General features: G+C 41.1%; 1 protein-coding gene across 1 annotated transcript in view; it reads left to right on the top strand.

Moving 5' to 3' along the window:
* ADCY2 (adenylate cyclase 2) overlaps positions 1–26,062 on the top strand; it is a 436,796-nt gene that overhangs the window by 292,389 nt on the left and 118,345 nt on the right. The window contains exons 5-11 of the mRNA XM_055246496.2: positions 2,271–2,419; positions 7,311–7,422; positions 10,115–10,242; positions 18,863–19,021; positions 19,843–19,975; positions 21,352–21,528; positions 25,287–25,330. Of these exons, the coding sequence (XP_055102471.1) occupies positions 2,271–2,419; positions 7,311–7,422; positions 10,115–10,242; positions 18,863–19,021; positions 19,843–19,975; positions 21,352–21,528; positions 25,287–25,330 (902 nt within the window). The remainder of the gene's footprint in view (positions 1–2,270; positions 2,420–7,310; positions 7,423–10,114; positions 10,243–18,862; positions 19,022–19,842; positions 19,976–21,351; positions 21,529–25,286; positions 25,331–26,062) is intronic.

Below are 26,062 nucleotides of genomic sequence, written 5' to 3'. Positions count from 1 at the left end.
GTTGCCCATGCTGGAATGCAGTAGCACAATCTCGGCTCACTGCAACCTCTGCCTCCTGGATTCAAGTGATTCTCCTGCCTCAGCCTCCTGAGCAGCTGGGACTACAGGTGCCTGCCACCATGCCCAGCTAATTTTTTTTATTTTTAGTAGAGATAGGGTTTCACCATGTTGGCCAGGCTGATCTCGAACTCCTGACCAGGCTTTGATCAGCCTCCCAAAGTGCTGGGACTACAGGTGTCAGCCACCGCGCCTGACCAGGTCTTTGATGTTTGTGGATAGAAATTTCACACTTTCCTCACCAGCTTTCCTCTATTGGTATGAATAGACTTTGGATATTATAACTCCTTTGTATGTAATATTTTGGCCTCACACCCAATTATTCCATCTATTAATCAATAAACAGAAAGAATAGGAAGTAACCACCCACAGAGTGCCTCACTGTAGTGTACACTCAGGACCTGCAGAAATGGAATTCAATGGAGGCAATACTAGCAGAACTCAATCCCTAAACTTACACGACAACTTCTATCTGCTAAACACTTCCATGGGCACATCACGAGTTTGATTACCTTTAGAGTTTCCCAAAGGTCTAACCATTTCATGAGTCACAGAGGCCAAAGCATAGAGAAATTGAAGAAAAGTGGCAAGTTTATGCATTTTGGGGATGAGTAGCCAAGTGTGAGTAAATGATGGAGTAGTTCTTTATATCAAGATGATGAAAGTTAGCAATAGAAGCACATTAACTTAGAACAAACCCCCTGGTTTTTTCAAGTGGGCTCTGAGACGCGAGCGGGATCAGGCCATGCCCTTTCAAAAGCGCTAATGGTAAATCAAAGAAGAATGTGATAGGGTCTCTGGTATAATATCATTCATATCATTCATAACCAAGGCTTCAACACACAATGCACTTGCTGTCAGACGAGACTAGATGGACAGGCTGGGGTTTGGAGGAAGCTTAATGCCTGACCCTTGGGAAACAGAAGGGCAACTGAAGCAGAGCAGTCTCTGCCTCCTTCTTTAATTTACCATTAGTGCTTTTCAAAGGGCATGGCATTTATTGGTCAAAGATGGATACTTCCTGAATAAATGAATAAGCGAATGAATGAATGAACAAATGGTCAATGCTCAGTTATGTCAGTACATGGAGAAACTAGCTTCTATACACTGAGCTTCCCCCATGAGCACATACTGTGTTTTCTGTTGCCTTTGCCCTTGTCTTTCCATGGAGGGATGAGCCGGGAGGAGGATCATCCCATCTGCATCAGAATGCACTCCTGACCCACCCTCAGCTCTCTCAGTGGAAGTTTCCAACAGCCACCAAAGCGATGTGCACTAAGAGTGGACAAAGAGATAGACACCTGGCCCTGTGAACGTGGAAGCAAATCCGAGCTTCCCCTCCTCCCCTAATCCCTCATCAGCTTACCAAAAAAAGAAAAAGAGAAAGAGAGACAATGTGATAGATAAAGATGTGATAGATAAAGTGTTCCATTGAACAAATATTTGTTTATCAACATTGAGTATCAGTTGCTAAACTCTACAATAGCTAAAGAATATGATGCTTTCTAAAATGAATTAACATTAAAATACTCCAGGATGGATATATGCCCTGAAGATTACCCTTCTGTTATACTATTCCTCCAAAAACTATTGTGTATTTTCATTGAGGAGAATGAGAAAATGCCACTCTAACTAAAATAAGTTTATGTTAAAATGGGTACAATATTGTTTGCTAGTATTTATTGTTTCCTGGACTTACTGAATATAAAGACCAAAAGTACTCAAAAAGCTCATATGAAATCTTTGAAAGTATTTATCTTATTTAAGAAATGTGGAATAAGTGGAATATCAGCTGTCTTTCTTAAGTGCAATAAAGCTAGTATTTTAGCTCAGAAATGAACATGCAGGCGAAAATGAGTGTTTTCTATCTTAGACTGACCAGTGGTTTCTGAAATTTTAATATTGTTTCTGCTTTGCTACTTTAAAATCAAAATAGATTAAAAAATCTTTGGGGAAATAACTTTGTTTTCCTTTATTCTTCATACTGAAGAACACACACTTAGAATTCAATAAATAATAAATAATATAATCATACAGTCTGACCTTAGAAAATCTCTTTATTCCCAATATATATTTCTAGAATCTGTATTTTAGCTTCTAGGAAAGAATTCCCAAATTGGCCTACCTACAAATCAGTGAGGATCTCCAAGGTTATTTGGTCATCCCCCGAGGTGTCTGAGAGACATTTGTTCCTCCTTTCCCACCTTGTCCAGGAGCGGCTTCTGCTCTCCCTGCTGCCGGCCCACATCGCCATGGAGATGAAAGCAGAGATCATCCAGAGGCTGCAAGGCCCCAAGGCGGGCCAGATGGAGAACACAAATAACTTCCACAACCTCTATGTGAAGCGGCATACCAACGTGAGGTACGACGCTGTGCTTGCTCCTTGGCTGGTCTGGGAGTCTGTGTGCCTGACTGGAGACATTTTGCCTGGGATCTCACACCTCATATCACCATCTCTCCTTTGTGACAGTGGATCCTTTGCAGGGGAAATAATCACACAGATTCTGCCATCCCACTCACCTGTTTCTGCCTCTCGGGGCCTTCACATTAAGATGAGAAAATACGATGTTGTTTGCTGTGTTGGATTGAGTTGTCCTTCACAGCCCTGGCTTCTGTAGCCAAGCATCCATCACAGAAAGGAGTGAGGGGGACAGTGGGGTCTTCATTCGGGAAACCCCGTGGTCAGATTGCAGTAAGATTGGAGGGAGAGTCTGTGGGATCTCCAGGCACAAGACTGAGTCCTCCAAATAGACTTTGCAGGAGCAGGGCCTCTGTGAAGACAACACATCCCAGGGAAGCTGGGTGTTCTTCTCTCCATCGGTATGATGAGTTTCTCAGGTCTGGAAGACCAATGACCAAAGTCACAGAACAGTGATTTGCACCTTAGTTAATTCACCGTGAAAGTTACTGCTTTTCTGAGACTGGTATACTGATATCTACTTCCCGGGAGTCATTCTGGGAATTACAGTGCCTAGAAAACTAACATGTTATCATCATGGGATTATAGTAGGGAAGGAGATTGTTGTGGGGCTTCTGTCTCCCATGAGCTCTAGAGAGAAACTGTGAGGAGGCCTCACTTCAGGCTGGAGAGGACTGTCACTCCCATTTCTCTCCTGTCCCTGTCTCCAAGCCACAGCAGAGCGAGGCCCACCCAGACCATCTCGATTTCTGTGCCCCTCCCATTCCCAGTACCACTTCTTTTGGGAGTTTGTTCTTTCAGTCACTCAGTATGTTAATACACTGCTTTGCATTCTAGCTGGGAGTATTTGTCCATTCTTGCACTGCTATAAAAAACTACCTGAGACTGGGTAATTTATAAAGAAAAGAGATTTAATTGACTCACAGTTCTGCGGGCTGTACAGGAAGCATGGCTGGGGAGGCCTCAGGAAACTTATAACCATGACAGAAGGTGAAGGGCAAGCAGGCACGTTTTACGTGTCCAGAGAAGGAGAAAGAGAGGGAAGGGGAAGGTGCCATACACTTTTAAACAGACCTCGTGAGAACTCACTCACTATCACAAGAACAGCAAGGGGGAAATCTACTCCTCTGGCCCAATCACCTTCCAGGCCCCTCCTCCAACACTGGGGATTACAATTCAACATGAGATTTGGGTGGGGACCCAAATCTAAACCATGTCACTGAGTTATCACCATAAGTAACCTGTGCATGTATCTGACCTCATCTGTTATGTTTTGATGGTGTTAGTTTAGTCGTTAGAGTTTTTAGAAGAGGGGCCAGGCTGCTTCAGTTCTGGGTTTTTTGAAGCTTGTTAATGAGAAACAAATTTAACTGTTACTTAAAGACATTGCTAGGACAAATCTCATTTGACACCAGATTTTAGATTAGCTATATAATACCCAAGCATACACAGATGTCAGTGTGATATAGGAAACTCATATCAAGAAACAGGTAACAGAAACATATTTGTGTGTGAATGGCAACTAAGGAAGCACGACTGGATGGATACATGATAATAAAAACTAAATACATTTAAAGAAAGTTCACACATGTTAAGGAGTAAAATTATTTAAAATACTGGCTTGCCTTCAGGTTTGTGAGCATTTTGCCTATATAATTATAGAAGAAACATTTAGTTATCTAAGTGTATTATGCTATTAATGGCTCTTTCTAGCCTTAAATGTCTGAAATTCAGCAATGCCCCTCCCATCTTGGGAAATATTTTTAAGTCACTTTTTGACCACTCAAGTGTACCTGGCCCCTTGGCCTTGTCCTCCCACTTAAAGAATTTTCCCATCCCTTTGTCTCATGACATTGCATTCCCTTAGTTTTCTTCTGACAATCTGTTTTGTTCTTTTCATTTCCCTAAATCAAGTCTCTCCTGTAAATGAGAGTATGTTGGGGGCTCTCTCTTACCTCCTCTTGGTTTCTCTCCAGTCCTCTTCCAGGACTTTAATTCCCACCTAAATGATGCGCATACACAGGCCTCAAACGTAGCTTTCCATACTCATCTACTTAATGTGCATCTAAGACACCACCATCGAGCACAGCACAACCAAAGTTGGACTAGTCACCTTCCCCTACACACTTGTTTTGATTTGCACAAACCTAGATTTCTGAACTCTATTGCTCAGCCAGAAATAGGATCTTCATCTTCAATGCTTCCCTCTCCCAGACAACCCCCACTACATCAAATTAGTGACAAATCTAGTTCATTCTTCTTCCTATCTCCCACATCTGTCCGCTTCTATTTCATTACATTATAGACCTTCAGTGGGGCTCTCCAGGGTTCCAAGGATATAGTTCTAACTGACCTGCGTCCAGGTTGCAACGGTAGTAGTGATCTTTCTAAAGTGGCAATATGGTCAGGCTCTAGGTGGGGTTTTCTTCCTCTGTGGTCCCATAAGTACACTGTGCTTTCTCTACCATAATCCTTTGCAGCTTTGTACCTTGCATCACAATTGCCTGCTTTTTTTTTTTTTTTTTGAGACAGAGTCTCACTCTCACCCAGGCTGGAGTGCAGTGGTGCAATCTCGGCTCACTGCAACTTCTGCCTCCCAGGTTCAAGCAATTCTCCTGCCTCAGCCTCACAAGTAGCTGGGATTACAGGCACCTGCCACCATGCCCGGCTAATTTTTTTGTGTTCTGTAGTAGAGACAGGGTTTCACCATGTTGGCCAAGCTGGTTTCGAACTCCTGGCCTCAGGTGATCCACCCGCCTTGGCCTCCCAAAGTGCTGGGATTGCAGGCGTGAGCCACCACGCCCAGCCACCTGCTTACTTTTTTAATCCCTTTGCTGCAAAATAACCTCTGGACCAGCTTAAGCTATCTACAGGCAGCCTATCTCAGAGCTGCTTTGTTCACTGTAAGTTTTGAGCACAAGAAGCACTGTGGATGATGTGAGCAAGAAGGAAATGGAGTCAACTGCCCATCCACACATGCTACCTGCCGATACTGCTTTGAATCAGGGACTCTTTCTCTGAGCGCGCGTCATTCATCCTTCCTCTTGCACAATGGCTCAGCACTTGTGATCCCTGCCACTATAAGTCAGCATGGAAGAAATAGGGATGATTTCTAGGGGATCATCTGAACAGAGTGGAGGGTAAAGCTGCCCTAGAAACCCTGATTTTCCTGTAAGCATCAGAGGTCTCCCACAGGTCGTGTCCATCAACAGAGGAGCAAGTATTTCCTCTAAGGTGCAGCCACACAACCTGGGCTTAGCGGAAGGAGCAGAGTACGGCCAATATCAGAGTCCTGCCCTGCTCTGGCTGAGACCCTGCTGACTGGTGCCCCTTTTTGTACTTTTTTTATTGTTGTAAAATATGCATAGCATAACATTTACAATTGCAATTGATTTTAAGTGCACAATTCAGTTGGATCACAGACACTTACATTGTTCTACAACCATCAATATTATCCATCTCCAGAACTTTTTCTTCATCCCAAACTAAAGCTCTGAACCCATTAAGCAACAACACCACACCTCCCTTTCCCCTAAGTCCCAGGCAACCGCCGTTCTAGTTTCTGTCCCTATGGTTTGACTATACTGTGTGCCTCATGTATGTAGAATAATACAGTATTTGTTCTTTGTACCTGGCTTATTTTACTTAGCATAAGGTTTTCAGGAGTTTCAGCACATGTCAGAGTTTCATTTCTTTTAAAGGCTGCCTGATATTCCATTGTATAGACCACATTTTGTTTATTCATCCATCTGTCAATGGACTTTGGGTTTGCTTCCATCTTTTGGCTGTTGTGAATACTACAGCTGTGAACATTCATGTACAAGTATCTATTCAAGTTCCTGATTTCAGATCTTTGGATATATACCCAGAAGTGGCACTGCTGAATCATACGGTATTTTGTTTAACTTTTTTGAGGACTGAACATATTGTTTTTCAGAGTGGCTGCATCATTTTACCTTCCCACCAGCAACACACGTGTACTCCAGTTTCTCCAGGTTCTCATCCACAACCATTATTTGTATGTTTTATAAAAGCCATCCTAATGGCTGTGAAATAGTAGTTGTTTTTGTTCCATGGGACATCTTAAGTCATACATATTCACTTCGTGAATCTCAAACCACCTGCAGAAATTTAGGCTTCTTTATAAGAGCTTGATACAAATCAGAAACATGTTATTGTGTAGGAAAAGTTGCAGTGCACACACACTTGCTGTGTTTTGCTATTTTAAACACATAAAAAGCTCTGAGGAATCTCACACTCGCCTTCCCTAGTGTGTACATCACATGAAGGGAGCTGCTCTGTCATTTCCTAAGAGTGACCTTCCCGGCCTCCTCACTGTCCAATCTGCCCCTACTCTTCTCTGTCATAACACTGTCTCCTTTTCCTTTGTAACCCTTTTTATGATTTGTAATTGGACATTTGTTGATGTTCACATTTGTTCAATACATCCTCCCAGCTAAATTCTGACCGTCGGGAAGATATTCCATGTCTGCTTCATCCTGGCAGATAGGAAGGACTCCAGAATCATTTAAGTAATCTTTTATAAAAAGAGGATTATTTTTCCAGGTTCTTCTTTGACTCAATATAAACAGAATTTTTTAAAATTATTTTGCTGCTTCACTCCCTATCTTAACTACAAAAGTTTAACCTCCAAAAATGTTTAACAAGTTTAAAAAATGTTTATATATTCTTAATCCAAGAAAATGACATCTTACTCATGAAAATATAAAGTATAAACAAAATTACATGATTTTAATGGAAAAATTATTACTACTTTCTTAAAAAAATGTATAAACTTGAAAACTCTGTCTCCTCACCTCCTTTCTTCCCACAGCATCTTATACGCTGACATCGTTGGCTTTACCCGGCTGGCAAGTGACTGCTCCCCGGGAGAACTTGTCCACATGCTGAATGAGCTCTTTGGAAAGTTTGATCAAATTGCAAAGGTGAGTATTATGGATTCTCTTCCTCTCTGAAGATTTCTAAACTCTTGGTTTCGTTTTTCTTCATCCACCTATCAATAGTTTACTTTTTCATAAAAGCATCCTTTAGGAACGTTGTTTGTAAAAGTTGTTGGATTTCTTTGCTATTGATCTTTCATAAGCCTCAAACCTGTCTCAGGGATGAAAAACGCCATGGCATATCATTATCACGTTTTTATCTATTTTAAAACTTCCCCTTATGTATAATTCAGCACACATATAATAAATACATTCCAGGCAGTGAGATTCCATTTGCAAATCCCTCTGCATGGTATTATTTTAAGGTGCTCTTTTAGGCATTTCCATGTCAAGGATCTGGTAGGATCATTTCCACTCCGCTAGTTGCCAACATCCTCTATTCCTATTGTTAAGCAGGACCCTGGAAGAGCTCCTGAAATAGAATGCATATCTTCCATGCAAAGCATTCAGTTACTCTTGTCTCATTTTTATCCTTTGATTCTTGTGCCACTTAAACAGAAATGGAAGTTTAGTGTCTTCCATTCATATGCTCTTTCATGGGAAATTTCACAGATAGGAAATGAGGTGAAACCGTCTGAAACCACACTAGATCCTATTATTTATTAGAACTGCCACAGTTGCTGGTGGCAATATCAATGACAAAAAGTTTCTTCCCGCAAGCCCTGTACTTCTCATTAAATGTTTCTGGTCAATTCTCTCTTTGAATTGTTCCCAACAACAACAACAAAAATGCTTCATTATGCCTACTAATATCAGTTATTTAGCTATGGAAGAATAGGTCCTAAATTTAGTTCACTGTGTGATTTAGATCACTTTTAAACAAGACAGAACATTCCAGCTGAGTCTCTTAGGAAGAAATCTGGCTTTCAGATGTTAGCATGATCATTCTTGGGCCAAACTCCCCAAGGTTTTTGCCTTCTGTAGTTCCACGGACCATGACAGCTCTCACTGGAGATTGTAAAAAATCAGTAAAAGCACAGCTCTGCTTCCTTCCTTTACCAAGCCAAAGGAAGGGGGTGAGTTTTGTGGGTGTTCATTTATAAGAAAAGAAAGGTTTGAAACTTAAATGATGTCTTAAATTTTGAATTAATAAAAGGTCATTTTTGTTGGACTACCTATTCATGTTAGGAAGAAATGTTTCAATCTTGGCTGGGAACAGCATAACTCCAGTGCTCAGATGACATTCTCTCCTCTACATGCCTGTCTCGGTGAACAAATTTCCCCTTCTTAGAGGATAAGGGCCCACCCAATTCCAGTTCTACCTCCTCTTAAGTAATTAAATCTGCAACAGCCCTATTGCCAAATAGGTTCACATTCACAGGCATCAGGACTGACTTTAACATGTGAATTTGGAAGGACACAATTCATTACCCATAACAGAAGTACTCGACGTGACTTCCTCTAATCACTGGAACAAAGGAGTACACACCCTTGGCTGACTATCCAGCCATTGGTTTATCCATCATTGGTCAGAGGGGCAGTGTGCCTTCGACATGAGTTCATGGCTCACAGTTCAATAACGGGGGCTTATTGTCGGCAAACAGATACCACAGTGCACTGAGTACTATGTAAAGCACATAACCTTACACTAAGGAACTCAAAACCATTGCCATTCACTGTAACTGTCATGTTTTCTAGTCTCAGAATATCTGTTTAGGAAGTATGAGAGGGAAGCTTGATTAATATGTAGTGGTTTGCCTTTTTCTTATTTATGATATTGTCATCAAGAATTACTAAGCACATCATCTGTAGTACTGTAGATACATACGAAAGTACATCCTGGCTTGTGCACTATCAGACAGGGAAAAAATATGCAAAATATTCAGCAAATCTAACACATGCTTGAGAAGATGTGTTCACTTGATTATTTCAAATTTATTCGGTTTATACATAAGCCTATGTTCATGTTAGAGAAAAAAATGCCTGCATTTGATACATCTTTTTTTGTTTTTGTTTTTCTTTTTCTTTTACTGGAGAGTCTGTAAGCTGCATCAAACGGTTAGAAACAAATATAGGATCAACATGTATGAATGCAGTTCATCTAAATATTAAAATATAAATACAAAATTTAGCCCAGAAAAATAATGAGGTAGTCAAATTTTACATTAAAACAATTGAGCCTAAGATGAGAATTAAGTTTTAAATTACTTGGCAGTATTGAATGGCAGCTTATTAGGTGTGGTGATGTCTATCAGAAGTGACATATCTGCAGGTAAGAATCTGCTTTGGATTTAAAATAAATAAACCATAAGCACAGTAGGGAAGGACTTGAGATTCTAATTCATACTGAGTGCTGGTCATCATTTTCTGCTCTGAAAGACTCAGCTGTGCATAGAATGTTTTATTTCACCCTTAATGTTTGGAGCTGCTCAGACTAAAGAGATCGGCCCCATCACCATCCTTCTCTGCTTCTATGAAGTTTAAATCATTCCAGAACATTCTCCCTTCTTTCTCATTTTTTCCCCTTTTCTTTATTTATTCCTCTTTGGAAATCGGCATGTAGGGGAGGGCAGTTCATTCTGGTTGAGTAATGAAGGGAAGCCCAACTGGTTCTCATTGCTCTCTCCAGACGCCCCTGGAATGGTGTGAGCAGAGCTGGCGCTTGATGATATTGCATGAATCTAGATCATTTTGCAAGTGCTTAATGCAACTGAAATTCTGTAATTTATTCTTCCAGGAGAATGAATGCATGAGAATTAAAATTTTAGGAGACTGCTACTACTGTGTATCTGGACTCCCTATATCTCTCCCTAACCATGCCAAGAACTGTGTGAAAATGGGGCTGGACATGTGTGAAGCCATAAAGTAAGTGGACTAATTTTGTTATATGCTTTAAGTTCTGGGGTACATGTGCACAACGTGCAGATTTGTTACATAGGTATACATGTGCTGTGTTGGTTTCCTGCACCCATCAACTCATCATTTACATTAGGTATTTCTACTAATGCTATCCCTCCCACCACCCCTCCCCGACAGGCCCTGGTATGTGATGTTCCCCTCCCTGTGTCCATGCGTTCTCATTGTTCAACTCCCACTTATGAGTGAGAACATGCGGTATTTGGTTTTCTGTTCCTCTGTTAGTTTGCTGAGAATGATGGTTTCCAGTTTCATCCATGTCCCTGCCAAGGACATGAACTCATCGTTTTTTATGGCTGCATAGTATTCCATGGTGCATATGTGCCACATTTTCTTAATCCACTCTATCATTGATGGACATTTGGGTTGGTTCCAAGACTTTGCTGTTGTGAACAGTGCTGCAATAAACATACGTGTGCATATGTCTTTATAGTAGAATGATTTATAATCCTTTGGGTATATACCCAGTAATGGGATTGCTGGGTCAAATGGTATTTCTAGTTCTAGATCCTTGAGGAATCACCACACTGTCTTTCACAACGGTTGAACTAATTTACACTCCCACCAACAGAGTAAAAGCGTTCCTATTTCTCCACATCCTCTCCAGCATCTGTTGTTTCCTGAGTCAGGAAACAACAGTAAGCATTTTTTTAACTGTCTAGCAATTTGGGGTTGTAAATCTCACCTGTGACTATTTCTATTGTTCTGCCTACTGGCATTAAATACATTATTGTGCATTTAAATATAATTGTGCAGAAACCCATTTATTGGGATGTGAGTAACTCAATGGAAAGTAAAACTTCATTAAGTGTTTAGTATTATTTTTGTTTGTTTGTTTGCTGTTGAGATAAGGTCATGGTCTGTCACCCAGGCTGGAGTGCAGTGACAAGATCACAGCTCACTACAGCCTCTACCTCCTGAGCCCAAAGCAATCCGCCCACCTCAGCTTCCCAAGTAGCTGGGACTACAGGCAAGCACCACCACATCCAGCTAATTTTTGTATTTTTTGTAGAGACAGGGTGTCTCTGTGTTGCCCAGGCTAGTCTTGAACTCCTAAGCTCAAGCGATCTGCTTGCCTTGGCCTCCCAAATTGTTGGCATGATAGGTATGCGCTGCCTGACCCAGCCTAGTATTGTTACTATGAGCCTTAGATTGCAGTGAAACTGAGTTGGTAATGTATAGGAAGGGACAATTTTGTTTGTTTCAAAGGTGATTTTTAAAAGACATTTTGAATGTCTTCTTTGATCTTAAGGTAAAAGTGTGCACATGTTATCATCTTTCCAATTTCTGACAAATTCTGTGGCTTCACACACATTGTAAGGGAAGAGGTAGTTTTTACAATCAGACTGCAGTTAATATAAAAAACCAATACAGGCCGGGCGCGGTGGCTCACGCTTGTAATCCCAGCACTTTGGGAGGCCGAGGCCGGCGGATCACGAGGTCAGGAGATCGAGACCACGGTGAAACCCCGTCTCTACTAAAAATACAAAAAAATTAGCCGGGCGTGGTGGCGGGCGCCTGTAGTCCCAGCTACTTGGAGAGGCTGAGGCAGGAGAATGGCGTGAACCCGGGAGGCGGAGCTTGCAGTGAGCCGAGATTGCGCCACTGCACTCCAGCCTGGGCGACAGAGCGAGACTCCGTCTCAAAAAAAAAAAAAAAAAAAAAAAAAACCAATACAAAAATATTTTCATCGAGTCAAAAATGCTCAGCTCTGTGAATTTAATTTTAATTTGTATTTGTAACATATGTTTTCTGCATTGTATCTGTAATTTTTTTCACTGTGATTCCAGAGAAGATTTGCTTACATAGAATAATGATATCATTACCATTGACTACTACAAGGTAAAAATATAAGGTAAAAGGGTAATTTTTATTACCAGCATCACAATTTGATTAGCAGTACCTTCTTTAGTAATGCCCTTTGTAAAAGCCAGAATATTCTTATAAATAATAAAGCCTTTTGTTTGCTGACTGCATGATTGGAATATTGTACTTCATTGGGTTTTTGATTGTCCATTTTGGTCAAATGATATGACCTTATCCTCGACTTTTTTTTTTTTTAATCTGAACAGGGTTGGAATTAAGAGCTTGATGTTCTCATTCCTTGTCTCAGGATTAAAGTAGAAAGGGCTTTACGTGAGAATACATCAAGTCCTGTTGTCACTGTGTTGATCATATGCTGAAGTGACTAAAATATTAACAGGTGACTTCCCCAGCATAGTCCTGGGAAGATTAATGCCCCCACCCCCCACCCCCTCGCACCCACCACACACACACACACACACACACACACAGCCTCAGCCAATGAAATGGAGAGACCCGCATGTTCCATATTCACTAGCTCCGTGGCAAACTCCTGCATGCTTCTGTGGGACAGATCAGAAATGGGAAGGAAATGAAGTCGATGAGAGAGTTGAGATGGAAAGAGTGGTTAGTGTGAACTCAGTTTCCTATACAAAATGCATAGTGTGAGAAATAGCCATAATTGCTTCTTCCCATAAGTAAATCATATGTACTCTCTGATACATGAAAAATAGTTTTTAGCTTCTTTAAAAAAGTAAGTAACTATTTTTAATTCTATGGATCTAGATGTTAAGTGAATCCAATCGGTGGAACTATTGGATTGGAAAAAAATATTAATTTTTTTTTTCAAATTTGTAACCTGCCACTGGTGACAACCTCAAAGTTGGTTTCAAACAGAAGGTGAAATGAGTACTATTGGAAGGAAGTATTTTTTTTATTTCCTTTTCAATTAGTTGTGGAAAAGAGTCTTATGAAGGGCAAAATTATGTGCATCAATAACACATTGGATTAAAGAATCCACCCATTTACTAAAGCCTTTTTTCTGCTTTTGAATGAACTGTTTCCAGTTCCATAATGTTTAAGTTATTCCAATGTCTTGAAGATGTTTTAGGAGAAAGAATCCTTACATTACATGCACTGGCATGTCACCAGTTCATTAGAAATACTATTACATTTTTTACTGTGATAAAATATGTGTGCCATAAATCTTATGCTTTGAATCATTTTATGTGTATATAAAAATGTACAATGATACAATAAAATGTATAGTTATGTGCAGTGATGTTGAGTAAATTCAAAATGTTGTGTAACCATCACCACTGTCAACTTCCAGAAAATTTTCATCACCCCAGACGGAAACTCTGTACCCATTAAGCAGTAACTCCCAATTACCCCTTCCCCAGCTCCTGGCCATCTCTAGTCTACTTTCTATTTACTATTCTGGATAGTTCACGTAAATGGAATCATATAATATCTTTCCTTTTGTGTTTGGCTTCTGTCACTCAGCCTAGTGTTGTCAAGTTTCATTTTTGTGGTGGCATGTGTCAGCACCTTTTGATGCTTTTGATGACAGCATAATATTCCCCCGTAGGTATATACCACATTTTATTTATTTTTGATCATTGATGCATCAGTAGTATCTTATGTGTGCAGAATCTCAGTAATGTCAACAGGTTTGAGGGACCTCTCCCAATTCTTGCTGATCCCTCAACTCAATCCTCAAGTCAGGCTTTGCGTCCCTGTTACCTGCCACTTGCAGAACAAGGGATTCCACATTCTTCCTCTGTTTGTTTCACGTATAGTAGACAAGGTGATCAATAAAATGGTTATTTGGGGCTGGGCATGGTGGCTCATGCCTGTAATCCCAGTGCTTTGGGAGGCCGAGGTGGACCGATCACCTGAGGTCAGGAGCTTGAGACCAGCCTGGCCAGCATAGTGAAACCCTGTTTCTTTTTTTTATTATTATTATACTTTAAGTTCTAGGGTACATGTGCATAATGTGCAGGTTTGTTACATATGTATACATGTGCCATGTTGGTGTGCTGCACCCATTAACTTGTCATTTACATTAGGTATATCTCCTAATGCTGTCCCTCCCCGCTCCCCCCACCCCACAACAGGCCCCAGTGTGTGATGTTCCCCTTCCTGTGTCCAAGTGTTCTCATTGTTCAATTCCCACCTATGAGTGAGAACATGCGGTGTTTGGTTTTTTGTCCTTGCGATAGTTTGCTGGGAATGATGGTTTCCAGCTTCATCCATGTCCCTACAAAGGACGTGAACTCATCCTTTTTTATGGCTGCATAGTATTCCATGGTGTATATGTGCCACATTTGCTTAATCCAGGTGGACATTTGGGTTGGTTCCAAGTCTTTTTTTTTTTTTTTTTTTTTTTTTTTGAGATGGACTCTCGCTCTGTCACCCAGGCTGGAGTGCAGTGGCGCAATCTTGGCTCACTGCAACCCCCACCTCCTGGGTTCATGCCATTCTGCCTCAGCCTCTCCGAGTAGCTGGGACTACAGGCGCCTGCCACCACATCTGGCTAATTTTTTGTATTTTTAGTAGAGACGGGGTTTCACCGTGGTCTCGATCTCCTGACCTCATGATCCGCCTGCCTCGGCCTCCCAAAGTGCTGGAATTACAAGCGTGAGCCACCGCGCCCGGCCGGTTCCAAGTCTTTGCTATTGTGAATGGTGCCGCAATAAACATACGTGTGCATGTGTCTTTATAACAGCATGTTTTATAATCCTTTGGGTATATATCCAGTAATGGGATGGCTGGGGCAAATGGTATTTCTAGTTCTAGATCCTTGAGGAATCGCCACACTGTCTTCCACAGTGGTTGAACTAGTTTACAGTCCCACCAACAGTGTAAAAGTGTTCCTATTTCTCCACATCCTCTCCGGCACCTGTTGTTTTCTGACTTTTTAATGATCGCCATTCTAACTGGTGTGAGTTGGTATCTCATTGTGGTTTTGATTTGCATTTCTCTGATGGCCAGTGATGATGAGCATTTTTTCGTATGTCTGTTGGCTGCATAAATGTCTTCTTTTGAGAAGTGTCTGTTCATATCCTTCACCCACTTTTTGATTTTTTTCTTTTAAATTTGTTTGAGTTCTTTGTAGATTCTAGATATTAGCCCTTTGTCAGATGAGTAGATTGCAAAAATTTTCTCCCATTCTGTAGGTTGCCTGTTCACTCTGATGGTAGTTTCTTTTGCTGTGCAGAAACTCTTTAATTAGATCTCATTTGTGAATTTTGGCTTTTCTTGCCATTGCTTTTCGTGTTTTAGACATGAAGTCCTTGCCCAGGTCCATGTCCTGAATGGTATTGCTTAGGTTTTCTTCAGGGTTTTTATGGTTTTAGGTCTAACATTTAAGTCTTTAATCCATCTTGAATTAATTTTTGTATAAGGTGTAAGGACGGAATCCAGTTTCGGCTTTCTACATATAGCTAGCCAGTTTTCCCAGCACCATTTATTAAATAGGGAATCCTTTCCCCATTTCTTGTTTTTGTCAGGTTTGTCAAAGATCAGATGGTTGTAGATGTGTGGTATTATTTCTGAGGGTTCTGTTCTGTTCCATTGGCCGGTATCTCTGTTTTGGTACCAGTACCATGCTGTTTTGGTTACTGTAGCCTTGTGGTATAGTTTGAAGTCAGGTAGCATGATGCCTCCAGCTTTGTTCTTTTGGCTTAGGATTGACTTGGCAATGCAGGCTCTTTTTTGGTTCCATATGAACTTGAAAGTAGTTTTTTTCAATTCTGTGAAGAAAGTCATTGGTAGCTTGATGGGGATGGCACTGAATCTATAAATCTATAAATTACCTTGGGTAGTATGGCCATTTTCCCTGTTTCTACAAAAATACAAAAATTAGCCAGGTGTGGTGGTGCATGCATGTAATTTTAGCTACTCAGGAGGCTGAGGCAGGAGAATCACTTGAACCCCAGAGATGGAGGTTGCAGTGAGACGAGATCACACCACTGCACTTCAGCCTGGGCAACAGAGCAAGATTCTGTCAAAAAAAAACAAAAAACAAAAAAACAAAGTTTATTTTGTTACACCCCACCTTCATGAAAGGGCAGCAACAGAGAGGACATCTCAGCACGTTCCAGTAATTGTCCACTTTCATCCTCTCTCCCATGCAAGGATACGCATTTCCATTCCAATTCATTGAGCCATGAGGTGGGATGGGTACCAGACAGGAATTTTCATTTTTTAAGCTGGTGAGGGGAACATGCACACCTGGCACTTGGGTTTTTGCCAGATGGTCTCAGTGTCATAGGAACCAGCAGCATGAGTCCCAGACGGCTGCCTGCTCTTCCCTTTGTGTTCACACCTCCACACTTAGCAGCGCCTCATTCCCTGCTAGCCCAGGCACCACTGCAGAGGCACTTCAGCTGCAGTTCTGGAACATTTCCAATGCTTAGAAACATTTCTTTTTTCTGCCATGAACATGCAAATTATTTTTAATCAAGTAATATTCAGGACCTTGATTTTATAAGGGATTAAGCCTTCTCTTAAACTGTACTGTTTACCTACTACTGTTGCAAGCTTTAAGCAATGACTTCAACGCTTTTCTATAGATCATGTAAATTGCATATACATGCAACAAAACATGTGGCTATTTGGCAGGGCGCGGTGGCTCACGCCTGTAATCCCAGCACTTTGGGAGGCTGAGGCGGGTGGATCATGAGGTCAGGAGATCGAGACCATCCTGGCTGACACGCTGAAACCCCGTCTCTACTAAAAAACAAAAAATTAGCCGCGCGGTTTGGCGTGCGCCTGTAGTCCCAGCTACTGGGGAGGCTGAGGCAGGAGAATGGCGTGAACCCGGGAGGCGGAGCTTGCGGTGAGCCGAGATCGTGCCACTGCACTCCAGCCTGGGCGACAGAGTGAGACTGGTCTCAAAAGAAAAAAAAAAAACAAAAACATGTGGCTAATTGATTCATTTGAACCCACGGTCAACTCATTTTTTTGAAAAGACAACATGGAGACGGTTTTAATGTTTTAACCAGTCAGCTCATTAAGGAGTTCAGCTCTGTCAAATGGACAATCTGAGACTCCTTTTTCCTCCCTTTTTATCCTTCCTTGGCTCTCTGCTGGCCTACTTTGGTAAACAGAAACGCCATGTGGTTGGAAATGTCCTCTCAACAACATAAAATGTTAAGAACAATTATGGGTTCTCTAACGAATTTTTCAGAATCATCATTGCTCAAAGACAGAAGCACAGTACATTTTTCAAAAATGACCTTGGTCCATTAGTAAACTTGTATGAAGTTGTGCTGTTGCATTGGGCCTTGAACCCTTTGAGAGGTCAACAATCCACTTGGAGGAGATTGTGTCCACCCAGGCTGAATTTCTGCTGAGGGCGGAGATGGAGACAGACAGGGAGTGCTAATTGCCCTCAGGGCAGTTAGAGGACAGAGGCAGCAAGGCTGCCCAGACCAGCCTAGAGGGGAGAGAACAGAAAGCCTTTCTGAATGGGGCTGTGCCTGAGCCCGGAAGAACAATGCCAGCTGGCCACATGACACCAAAGGGAGGCTTGGGGGCATGGGGAGCAGGAAGAGGAGTCATTATAAGCAAAGTCCGGAGGTGGGGACGCCCTGGTGCTCACACAGCCACAGCCTGCAGATGCAGGGCAGAGGGGTGGGGGTGGGTCTTCTTGTCCTGCTGATGCTCTGGCTCGTTTTGTGGGGCAGGAAGGAAAGGTTTGGATGACTTGCATAGAGCCAAATGGGTAGCTGGGTTTTTTGCAAAAACAAGAAAGGAAGACAGTGAGGGAAAAAAAGGAAAGGAAACGGGAAGGAAAATATCTTTCTATATTCTTTTTTCACAGTGCGATTTATTTTTATATCGTGGGTCCATTTCGTTTGATCATTTTTAGCATGCTAAAATGGTATCATTATATCATTTAAGCATGACATACATGCCTATGCCATTTTGAGATGTTAATGATTCATTTCACTACGATTCACAAGTGGTGGTGTCTTTGTTTGATTGTGCTGCAGTCGGCATCATTGCTTCCCTCCACATTGCCTCTTGGGTAATTCTTTCGATGTAACTAGGAACACCTTCCTGTACTTCTTTTGCAATACTACTTTAATGTATTCAGCTAGCAAGAACAAATAAGCATTGCCAAGCATTTCCATTTTTTCTTCATTGAAGTTCATCATTTTTCTCTGTTAATGAGTTGGTGATAAGGTCCTAAAAAGTATTTTTTCTCTTTTTGTTAAAGAATGTGCACAACTGGAAAGGCTTAATGTCATGATTATTTTGCTAAAAATTCTTATGTAGGCTAAAATCATTATTAAGCTCACAAATGAGCTATATTGTTCACTTATTAGCAGAAGATATTCATTGGAGAGGTACATTGTGCTAAGCACTAAAATTGCAAACCCTGTTTAAGACTGTTTCTGACATTACAAGGCAATGTCACGTGATTCTAGTACGAAAATGCAGACATGTGCCAGCACATGGTATTTGCTTGATACATATCCGTTGCAGAAGTTAAAGTTATAGCCAAAATGTTTTGTCATCACTATAGTCTGGCCTGATCTGGCTTTAATAGCAAGAACATTGGTCTAATCTGGAATGACTGGAAGGAAAAACCCTTCTTAGTTCAGAGGAGTGATCTCCTGCCATAGGAAGGTTTATGGTCATTTCCGACAGTTTGAAAGATTCTGAATAATAAAATACTGGGAAAATTGGCCAAGAGTTAAAGGAAACAGTGGATGTTACTTGATCATGACCTTACTTCCCTTCTCTTTAGGAAAGTGAGGGATGCTACTGGAGTTGATATCAACATGCGCGTGGGCGTGCATTCTGGGAATGTCCTGTGCGGCGTGATTGGCCTGCAGAAGTGGCAGTATGATGTGTGGTCACATGATGTGACCTTGGCCAACCACATGGAAGCTGGAGGGGTCCCTGGGTAAGGCCAAGCATTGGATTTCTTTCTTCAAGCAGGCAGCACTATTAGGGATGACAGATTACCAGCCTAATGACGGAGTGCTCAGTTTTTGATCACTTCTGTTGCCTCTGTTGGTATCATGTTACTTATACCCAATGGCCTCTTATGTTAAGCAGATAAAGATGAGCTCTCAAGTCCCTACACCACAACCCCTATTGTCCATAGTTCAAAGACTGTGAATATCAGACAGTAAATTACAAACTTTTACTTATTTGCAAATGTATGAATAGAGATCTGATTTAAAGATGTTTTACAAAACAGTCCAGATATGGCATCTGTCTAGAACTGTTGACCTCTAAAACCATTATATTAAAATAAGTGACCACAGCATCCTTCTCTGGGGAGAATAACATATTTCAGTCAAGAGAATCTTTATCAAGGGCTATAGTTTAGAGAAGCACGAGAGCAAGCACTGAGAAAGAAAATCTACATTATTATACAGATTAGCATACTTCCTAAAATGCCCATGACATACATTTCAAAGATATTCTCACAAAAATTCAAGATAATCAAGTTGTATTTGCTGTAATTCATCATACCCACCATGCAGCTTTCTGTGAGTGCAGAGAAGCTCCAAAACTAGTAGTGCATGACCTCTAAGAGCATCTTTTCAAAGCAGTAGTCAATAGAATATAAACTTTAATTGCGGTCAGTGCTCCTAAGAACATGTAGGCTTTCCTTCATTTGGTGGATAAATTATTTCAGAAATCATGAGCAAATAGAAACCTTTCTTCACACTTATCCTTTTATGTCTTGACTGTGATTTTAAAATGCAATTTCAGACGTGTTCACATTTCTTCCGTCACCCTGGAGCACTTGAATGGCGCTTATAAAGTGGAGGAGGGAGATGGTGACATTAGGGACCCATATTTAAAACAGCACCTGGTGAAAACCTACTTTGTAATCAACCCCAAGGTCAGTATCGTTGTAAAGAGTCTATGATGAAAAGGGAGGAGGAGCAAATTATTGATATTCATAAGTGTTTTTAGTCAATATCCAATATAATTCTTTGCTACTCTTTGTCCCCAAAATATTTTAAATGCATATGGTGGTTTAATTGCAGAAGATGTTTTGTAATTATGAATTCAAATACTTATTAAATGAGCAGTTGAAGTGCATTGCTTGTCTGAAGGATGAGGGTGTTGATGCAGGTTGCTAGTTCAGGCCATCGTGTGTGTTAGTCAGTGTATTCCTTGGTGGACGCTGCATCTGAAAGCCTCTCAGTGGACACAGCTGTTGATACCTGTCAGTTGGGAAATTAAATAAAGAGAAAATGATTGACTTAGGGCTTTAGAAGATAAAAATCCAATTAAGTAAAATAGGATGAACATATACAAAAAAAAGAAGAGGAGAAATATTTGAAAGATTAACACATAAATATTACATAGACATGCTTGCGAGATTGTCTGTATGCACAAGCATATTTGCCTTCCGTAACATAAGAACATCTATTGCCTGGAAGATGATCCACCCTATACAAACAGTGAGAAACTATCTCTTATTTCATTCACACCACATTTAGGCCAGATCAAGGGGCTTAGAGTTCTCATTTCTTTTAACCCTTCTCAAATTCCTGCCAAATGGGTATTATCACTATTTACAGATTAAGAATCTGAAGCTTTCAGGGGTTATGTAATTCTTCCCAAATTACACAGCTGATAAATGGTGCAAATATCAGCAAGAAAGACCTCTGAACCATGAAAACCAATATCATAAAATCAACAAGATCAACGTTATGGACATTTACTTGTGGTAGCATCTGGGAAGCCCCAGTTTCACCTTTGAAGACAAACTTTCAACTAGCTTGATGATCGATCTGGTGATAGATGTGTGGCAAGCAGCAGGGACTGGGAGATGATGGGCGGGTGAAGGCTCAGAAAACACATGTACAAAGAACATTATGTTCAGGTAAAGAACACCAAAACACGGTGTTTGGGGCTATGTAGCATTAGAAACAGCTACAGTTATCACTTTAGAAAAACACAACCATCAAGAAAAAGCTAAACAGATCAGCACATTCTGTTTTAAGAATTTACTTAATAAAAAATGTCCATTAACATGTCATTTTTTTTCTAAGTCTCAATTACATGTATGTTTTGCTAGCTGAAAAAAGATTCCCTCAACTCAAATAGTGTGTTCCCCAGTAACACTGAAGGAATAAGGACAGAAAACACACAGGGCGAATAGAGGGCTGTCAGGAGGAATGACCCTAGTCCAATGAGGTTGATGCCAAAAGGATCATGTGTGGCCTTGTGCTGTGCCAGGTGTGATGCTTTGTTTCTCACCCCAAGGGAGAACGACGGAGCCCCCAGCATCTCTTCAGACCTCGCCACACCCTCGACGGAGCCAAAATGAGGGCCTCGGTCCGCATGACCCGGTACTTGGAGTCCTGGGGGGCGGCCAAGCCCTTTGCACACCTACATCACAGGGACAGCATGACCACAGAGAACGGCAAGATCAGCACCACGGTATGCCCTCCCCTGCCTCCAATGCCTGAGCACTGGGGGAAAGCTAACTTCCCAAAACCAAAGGCTGGGCATCTCCTGCCAAAATAACTCCTGTCTGTAAGAAACAAACTGATCACCTTCTTCTTCTCAGAGAGGCCCTTATGAACAACCATCAGGGTATGAGTGAGCTCCATGCTGACGTTGCTAAGGGTTCCACCCTAGCGTGATTTTGCATTATAGCTTCATAACCCAAGACAGTGTTATTTACAACTGATAGTAGCAATTAAATACAACTATTTATTAATTGAGCGCGGTGGCTCACACTTGTAATCCCAGCACTTTGGGAGGCCGAGGCGGGCGGATCACGAGGTCAGGAGATCGAGACCACGGTGAAACCCCGTCTCTACTAAAAATACAAAAAATTAGCCGGGCGTCGTGGCGGGCGCCTGTAGTCCCAGCTACTCAGAGAGGCTGAGGCAGGAGAATGGCGTGAACCCAGGAGGCGGAGCTTGCAGTGAGCCGAGATCGCGCCACTGCACTCCAGCCTGGGTGACGGAGCGAGACTCCGTCTCAAAAAAAAAAAAAAAAAAAAAAAAAAAAAAAAAAAAATTATATCGTGAAGTAGAAAGCCTTGAGGTTCTTAATAAAAAGACAAAGGCATGATGCTCTTGGAGTTTAAGTAGTATCATCAAGCCCATTTCTTCATTGCCCAAATGTCCAGGCTGTGTTGGCAGCAGTGGATACTATCTTGTTATGGTTCCATGTTCCCCTCCAACTTCCAGCATATGAGAAAGCACTGAAGCTCCTTACACCAGGGACATCTGCAATAAGATGGCATGGCTGCAATGGAGATGGAAAATAGAAAGGCCCATAGGAGGAGAGAAAAGTAAATACAGCCAAGCACTTAGGATAATCCCCATAGTATTTTTAGATTTTAGAACTATCTGGGGGTAAAATTTCATGTATAATGCTATTAACTGTGCTAAGGATGCAGTTACAACTTTTTAAAAATATAATATTACATAATTCTTATTGTCTGATGAGAAGGAACATGCCAGTTGTCAGGTGAAAGTGGAATTTTCCAGTCGCCCTGGGCCCCCGTCTGTCCCAAGGTCTCAAAGTGACACTCCCACGCCCAACAGGCAGGGGCTTAGCATTCATGTTTTGGCTTACTTATATTTCTTCTCCCAACTTCTCTTCATCTTTTTCAACTAAAAAGTAAATGTGACTATCAGACGGAAGACCATGACCCATCAGACAATCAGTAAGACTGCACAAGTCCTAGCATTTGCATTTTAATAGCAAAAGAGGGATCGCAGATAGAAAAACAAACAAATGAACAAGATCATGTGAGGTGCTGATGAGGGCCATGAGGAAGATAAAATTGAGTGATGGCGTCCGGAGTAAATGGGATGGCCACTGTAGTAAGTCAGCTGAGGGAGTCTCAAAGGGAGAAATGAGTGAATGGGAAGAGGAGGTGGCAGAAAAACAAAGTCAGTGGCGCAAAGATGAAAGTGAGTGTGGTGTCCCCTGGAGACAGGAAGCTGCTGTGGCTGCAGCATCGTGAACAATGAGCAAAGGGAGGTCATGGGGTAAGATGCACCACAGTAAAAATTTATATTGCATTCTATGTGCAATTGGAAGTCATGGAGAATCTTAGCAAGGGAGGGTCATGATATAATTTAGGCTTTGGAATAATGGAGCAAGAGTGCAGGGGTCCCCGGTAAGTATGATAGCCCCTTATGCCAAGAGTTTAGCAGTGGAAGCAACGAGAAGCAAATTCAGGGGCTAAGGTGAAAGTAGAGTCAATAAGACTTGGTGATGGATTGGATATGCATGAACATTAGGAACAGAGATGCATCCAAACTTTTTGGCCCCACAGCTGGAACAATGATAATGCCGTTAATTGAGATGACAAATACAAGGGGGAAACCAGATTATTTAAGATGGAAAAATTAAGACTTTTCTGCTGGACATCTTCTAATCTATAGTTAAGTGCAGCGAGGATGTAGACAGTTGGATCTGCAAGTCTAGAACTCATGGGACAGGTCCAAGATGGAGGCATGAATGTGAACGTCATCAGGTTGTAGACGATATTTGAAGCCATGGGACTGGATAAAACCATCAAGAAGAGAACAGTCCAAGGTGGGAGGCCTGGGGCAGCTGGGGCCTTCCAGCATTTAGATCTGTTAGAGAAACAGTATCCTAGGAGTCCAGTATCCAACCAGTGAAAGCCTATGTTTCTGTCACTCATGAAAAACAGTAACTTGGATAAGTTAGCCTCAGTCTTGCTAGTTAGTGCGATGTCTGATAACTACATTTCCCATCGGGATTTATTGTACATCAGCAATTGGTTGGTTGGTTGGTTTTTAAGGAGTAAGAATCATATATAAATACTCGAATGTGATTTCCTGTGCTGTTTTTCATGTGTTCCTGTGGGGAAAGGGCTTACTTTTCCAGGTATATTGTTGTTGTTGTTTATTTCTTATCAGCCTTTATTGTCTTAAGACTTAAGAGTGACTGTCTCTTTTATTATCTGAGCGTAGGATCCAGGAATGGTTTCAGTCTGACTTTAATCTGGTGTTATGTGTTGATGAAGATGCCTTCTTCAAGATATGGCTGGAACTGTTGAGTGCCTCAATTTCAGAAAGTTGTTTATAAAAATCAAAGGACCTCTTGAACGAACTCTATTTTCTTAACCATCTGGTCCCACCTGTTGCAGGTTCAAAGCCAGGCTTGGATTGCCTTAGCAGCAGTATAGCATAGTTCAAGAAAGTCCCAAGTTTTTGGTGAGGCATTAAGCCCAAATCACTTTGACTTAATTGTGTGTCTCACTCACTTTCAGAAAGACCTCATCGGAGTTTTCACTTATAAATCCCAGGGTCAAACAATTGACATTGCTGAAAGTGATTCCTTTATCTAATCCCCTATGCAGAACTCCATTCACTCTTGATTCAACATTGATAGAGCTCTTGAATAATACATTACTTTACTGTATGCAATGAAACTTGGAGCTCAATTACTTTTTCAAAAAAATCTTTCCTTTCTGTAGGCTAAATCCATATCCTAATATAACCTTGGAAATCAAAGCAGCAAACCAAAGTTTCTTTGGAGCAGTTTTGTTCCAACTTTTATTTTCATTCCCACTGTAAATGTGTAAAGGCAATCTTTCCTTGAAAGCCTATTATTGAATATTTGACAATGGCTTTTCCACTGATAAATTTTGTCTCTCTTCCATTTCTCCTTTGGGAACTACCAGCACCCCTTTGCTGATTTCTTCATTTTGTCGAATGGTTTGTGATTTCACATACTTAACCAATGGTACTGTTTCTTAAAACCCCAGTTCAGTGCTGGGGATGACTACAGATTTTGTGGTTATATTTTTGTTCTTTCTACAGCATTTTCTAATATTTGTCTGATACCAAAGTCCATTTTCACATGGTTATAGGTTACTGATGGTAACTCTGTTATCAGTCCCTGGCAGGCCACTGTTTGAAATCAGATCTGATAATAGCAGGCTATAAATCTTAAAACTCCAGACAACAATCCTGATGCTTCTAGCATCCTGAGTTTAGAGATTACACCAACATTCCAAAAATAAACTGAGTTTACACCTTGATTCACATTTAGGATTAAGCTCTTTTTCTCCACATGAGTAATTATTTGTTAGCTAAATGTTACTGTCCATGATAAGAGGAAATATGTTTTCACCTCATTATCATTGCAGCATTCTTCTTGAAACATGTTTTGACAATTAATAACCTTTTTTCTCAATATAGGATGTACCCATGGGTCAGCATAATTTTCAAAATCGCACTTTAAGGTATGGTATCTCTTTGACTATCTGATTTTTTAAAGCTTATTGCTCTTTATTCATTTCTGAGAGTAATTATCATCAATTATGGTAATTTCAAAGGCTACTTCTGAAAGAGCAGCTCCCCCTGAAAAGCCCTATTAAATTGCTTTCAGCTTCTAAAAATTGAATCACTGGGGTCTTATTGTTAGAATTGAGAGAGGGAGAAGGAAAACACCACCTGGTACTCATTTTAGAATGTTAAACTGTTTTCCTAAAGTGATTCTTCTTAATATTAATGTGTGGTAAAAAAAAAAATGAATTGTCTTAAAATGGGTATTTTATTAAAATTACATTTTTCTGCCTGTAATCCCAGCACATTGGGAGGCTAAGGTGGGTGGATCACTTGAGATCAGGAGTTTGAGACCACCCTGGCCAACATAGGAAAACCACGTCTCTACTAAAAATACAAAAGCATTAGCTGGGTGTGGTGGCATATGCCTGTAATCCCAGCTACTCCGGAGGTTGAGGCATGAGAATCACTTGAACGTGGGAGGCGGAGGTTACAGTGAGCCGAGATCGCACCGCTGCACTCTAGCCTGGTCGACAGAGTGAAACTGTGTCTCAAAAAAAAAAAAAAAAAAAAGAAAGAAAAAATTACACTTTTCTGTTGAATTCTAAAGGTAAAAGCAAGATAAATCCAGTCTGTCTATAGTGAAATAAAGGGTTACCCACTCTGCTCAAAAAAAAGAGAAAAGCTTC

Source organism: Symphalangus syndactylus, chromosome 16 (assembly GCF_028878055.3).
Source record: "Symphalangus syndactylus isolate Jambi chromosome 16, NHGRI_mSymSyn1-v2.1_pri, whole genome shotgun sequence".
Taxonomy (NCBI): Eukaryota; Metazoa; Chordata; class Mammalia; order Primates; family Hylobatidae; genus Symphalangus; species Symphalangus syndactylus.
This window is presented reverse-complemented; position numbering and strand designations above follow the sequence as displayed.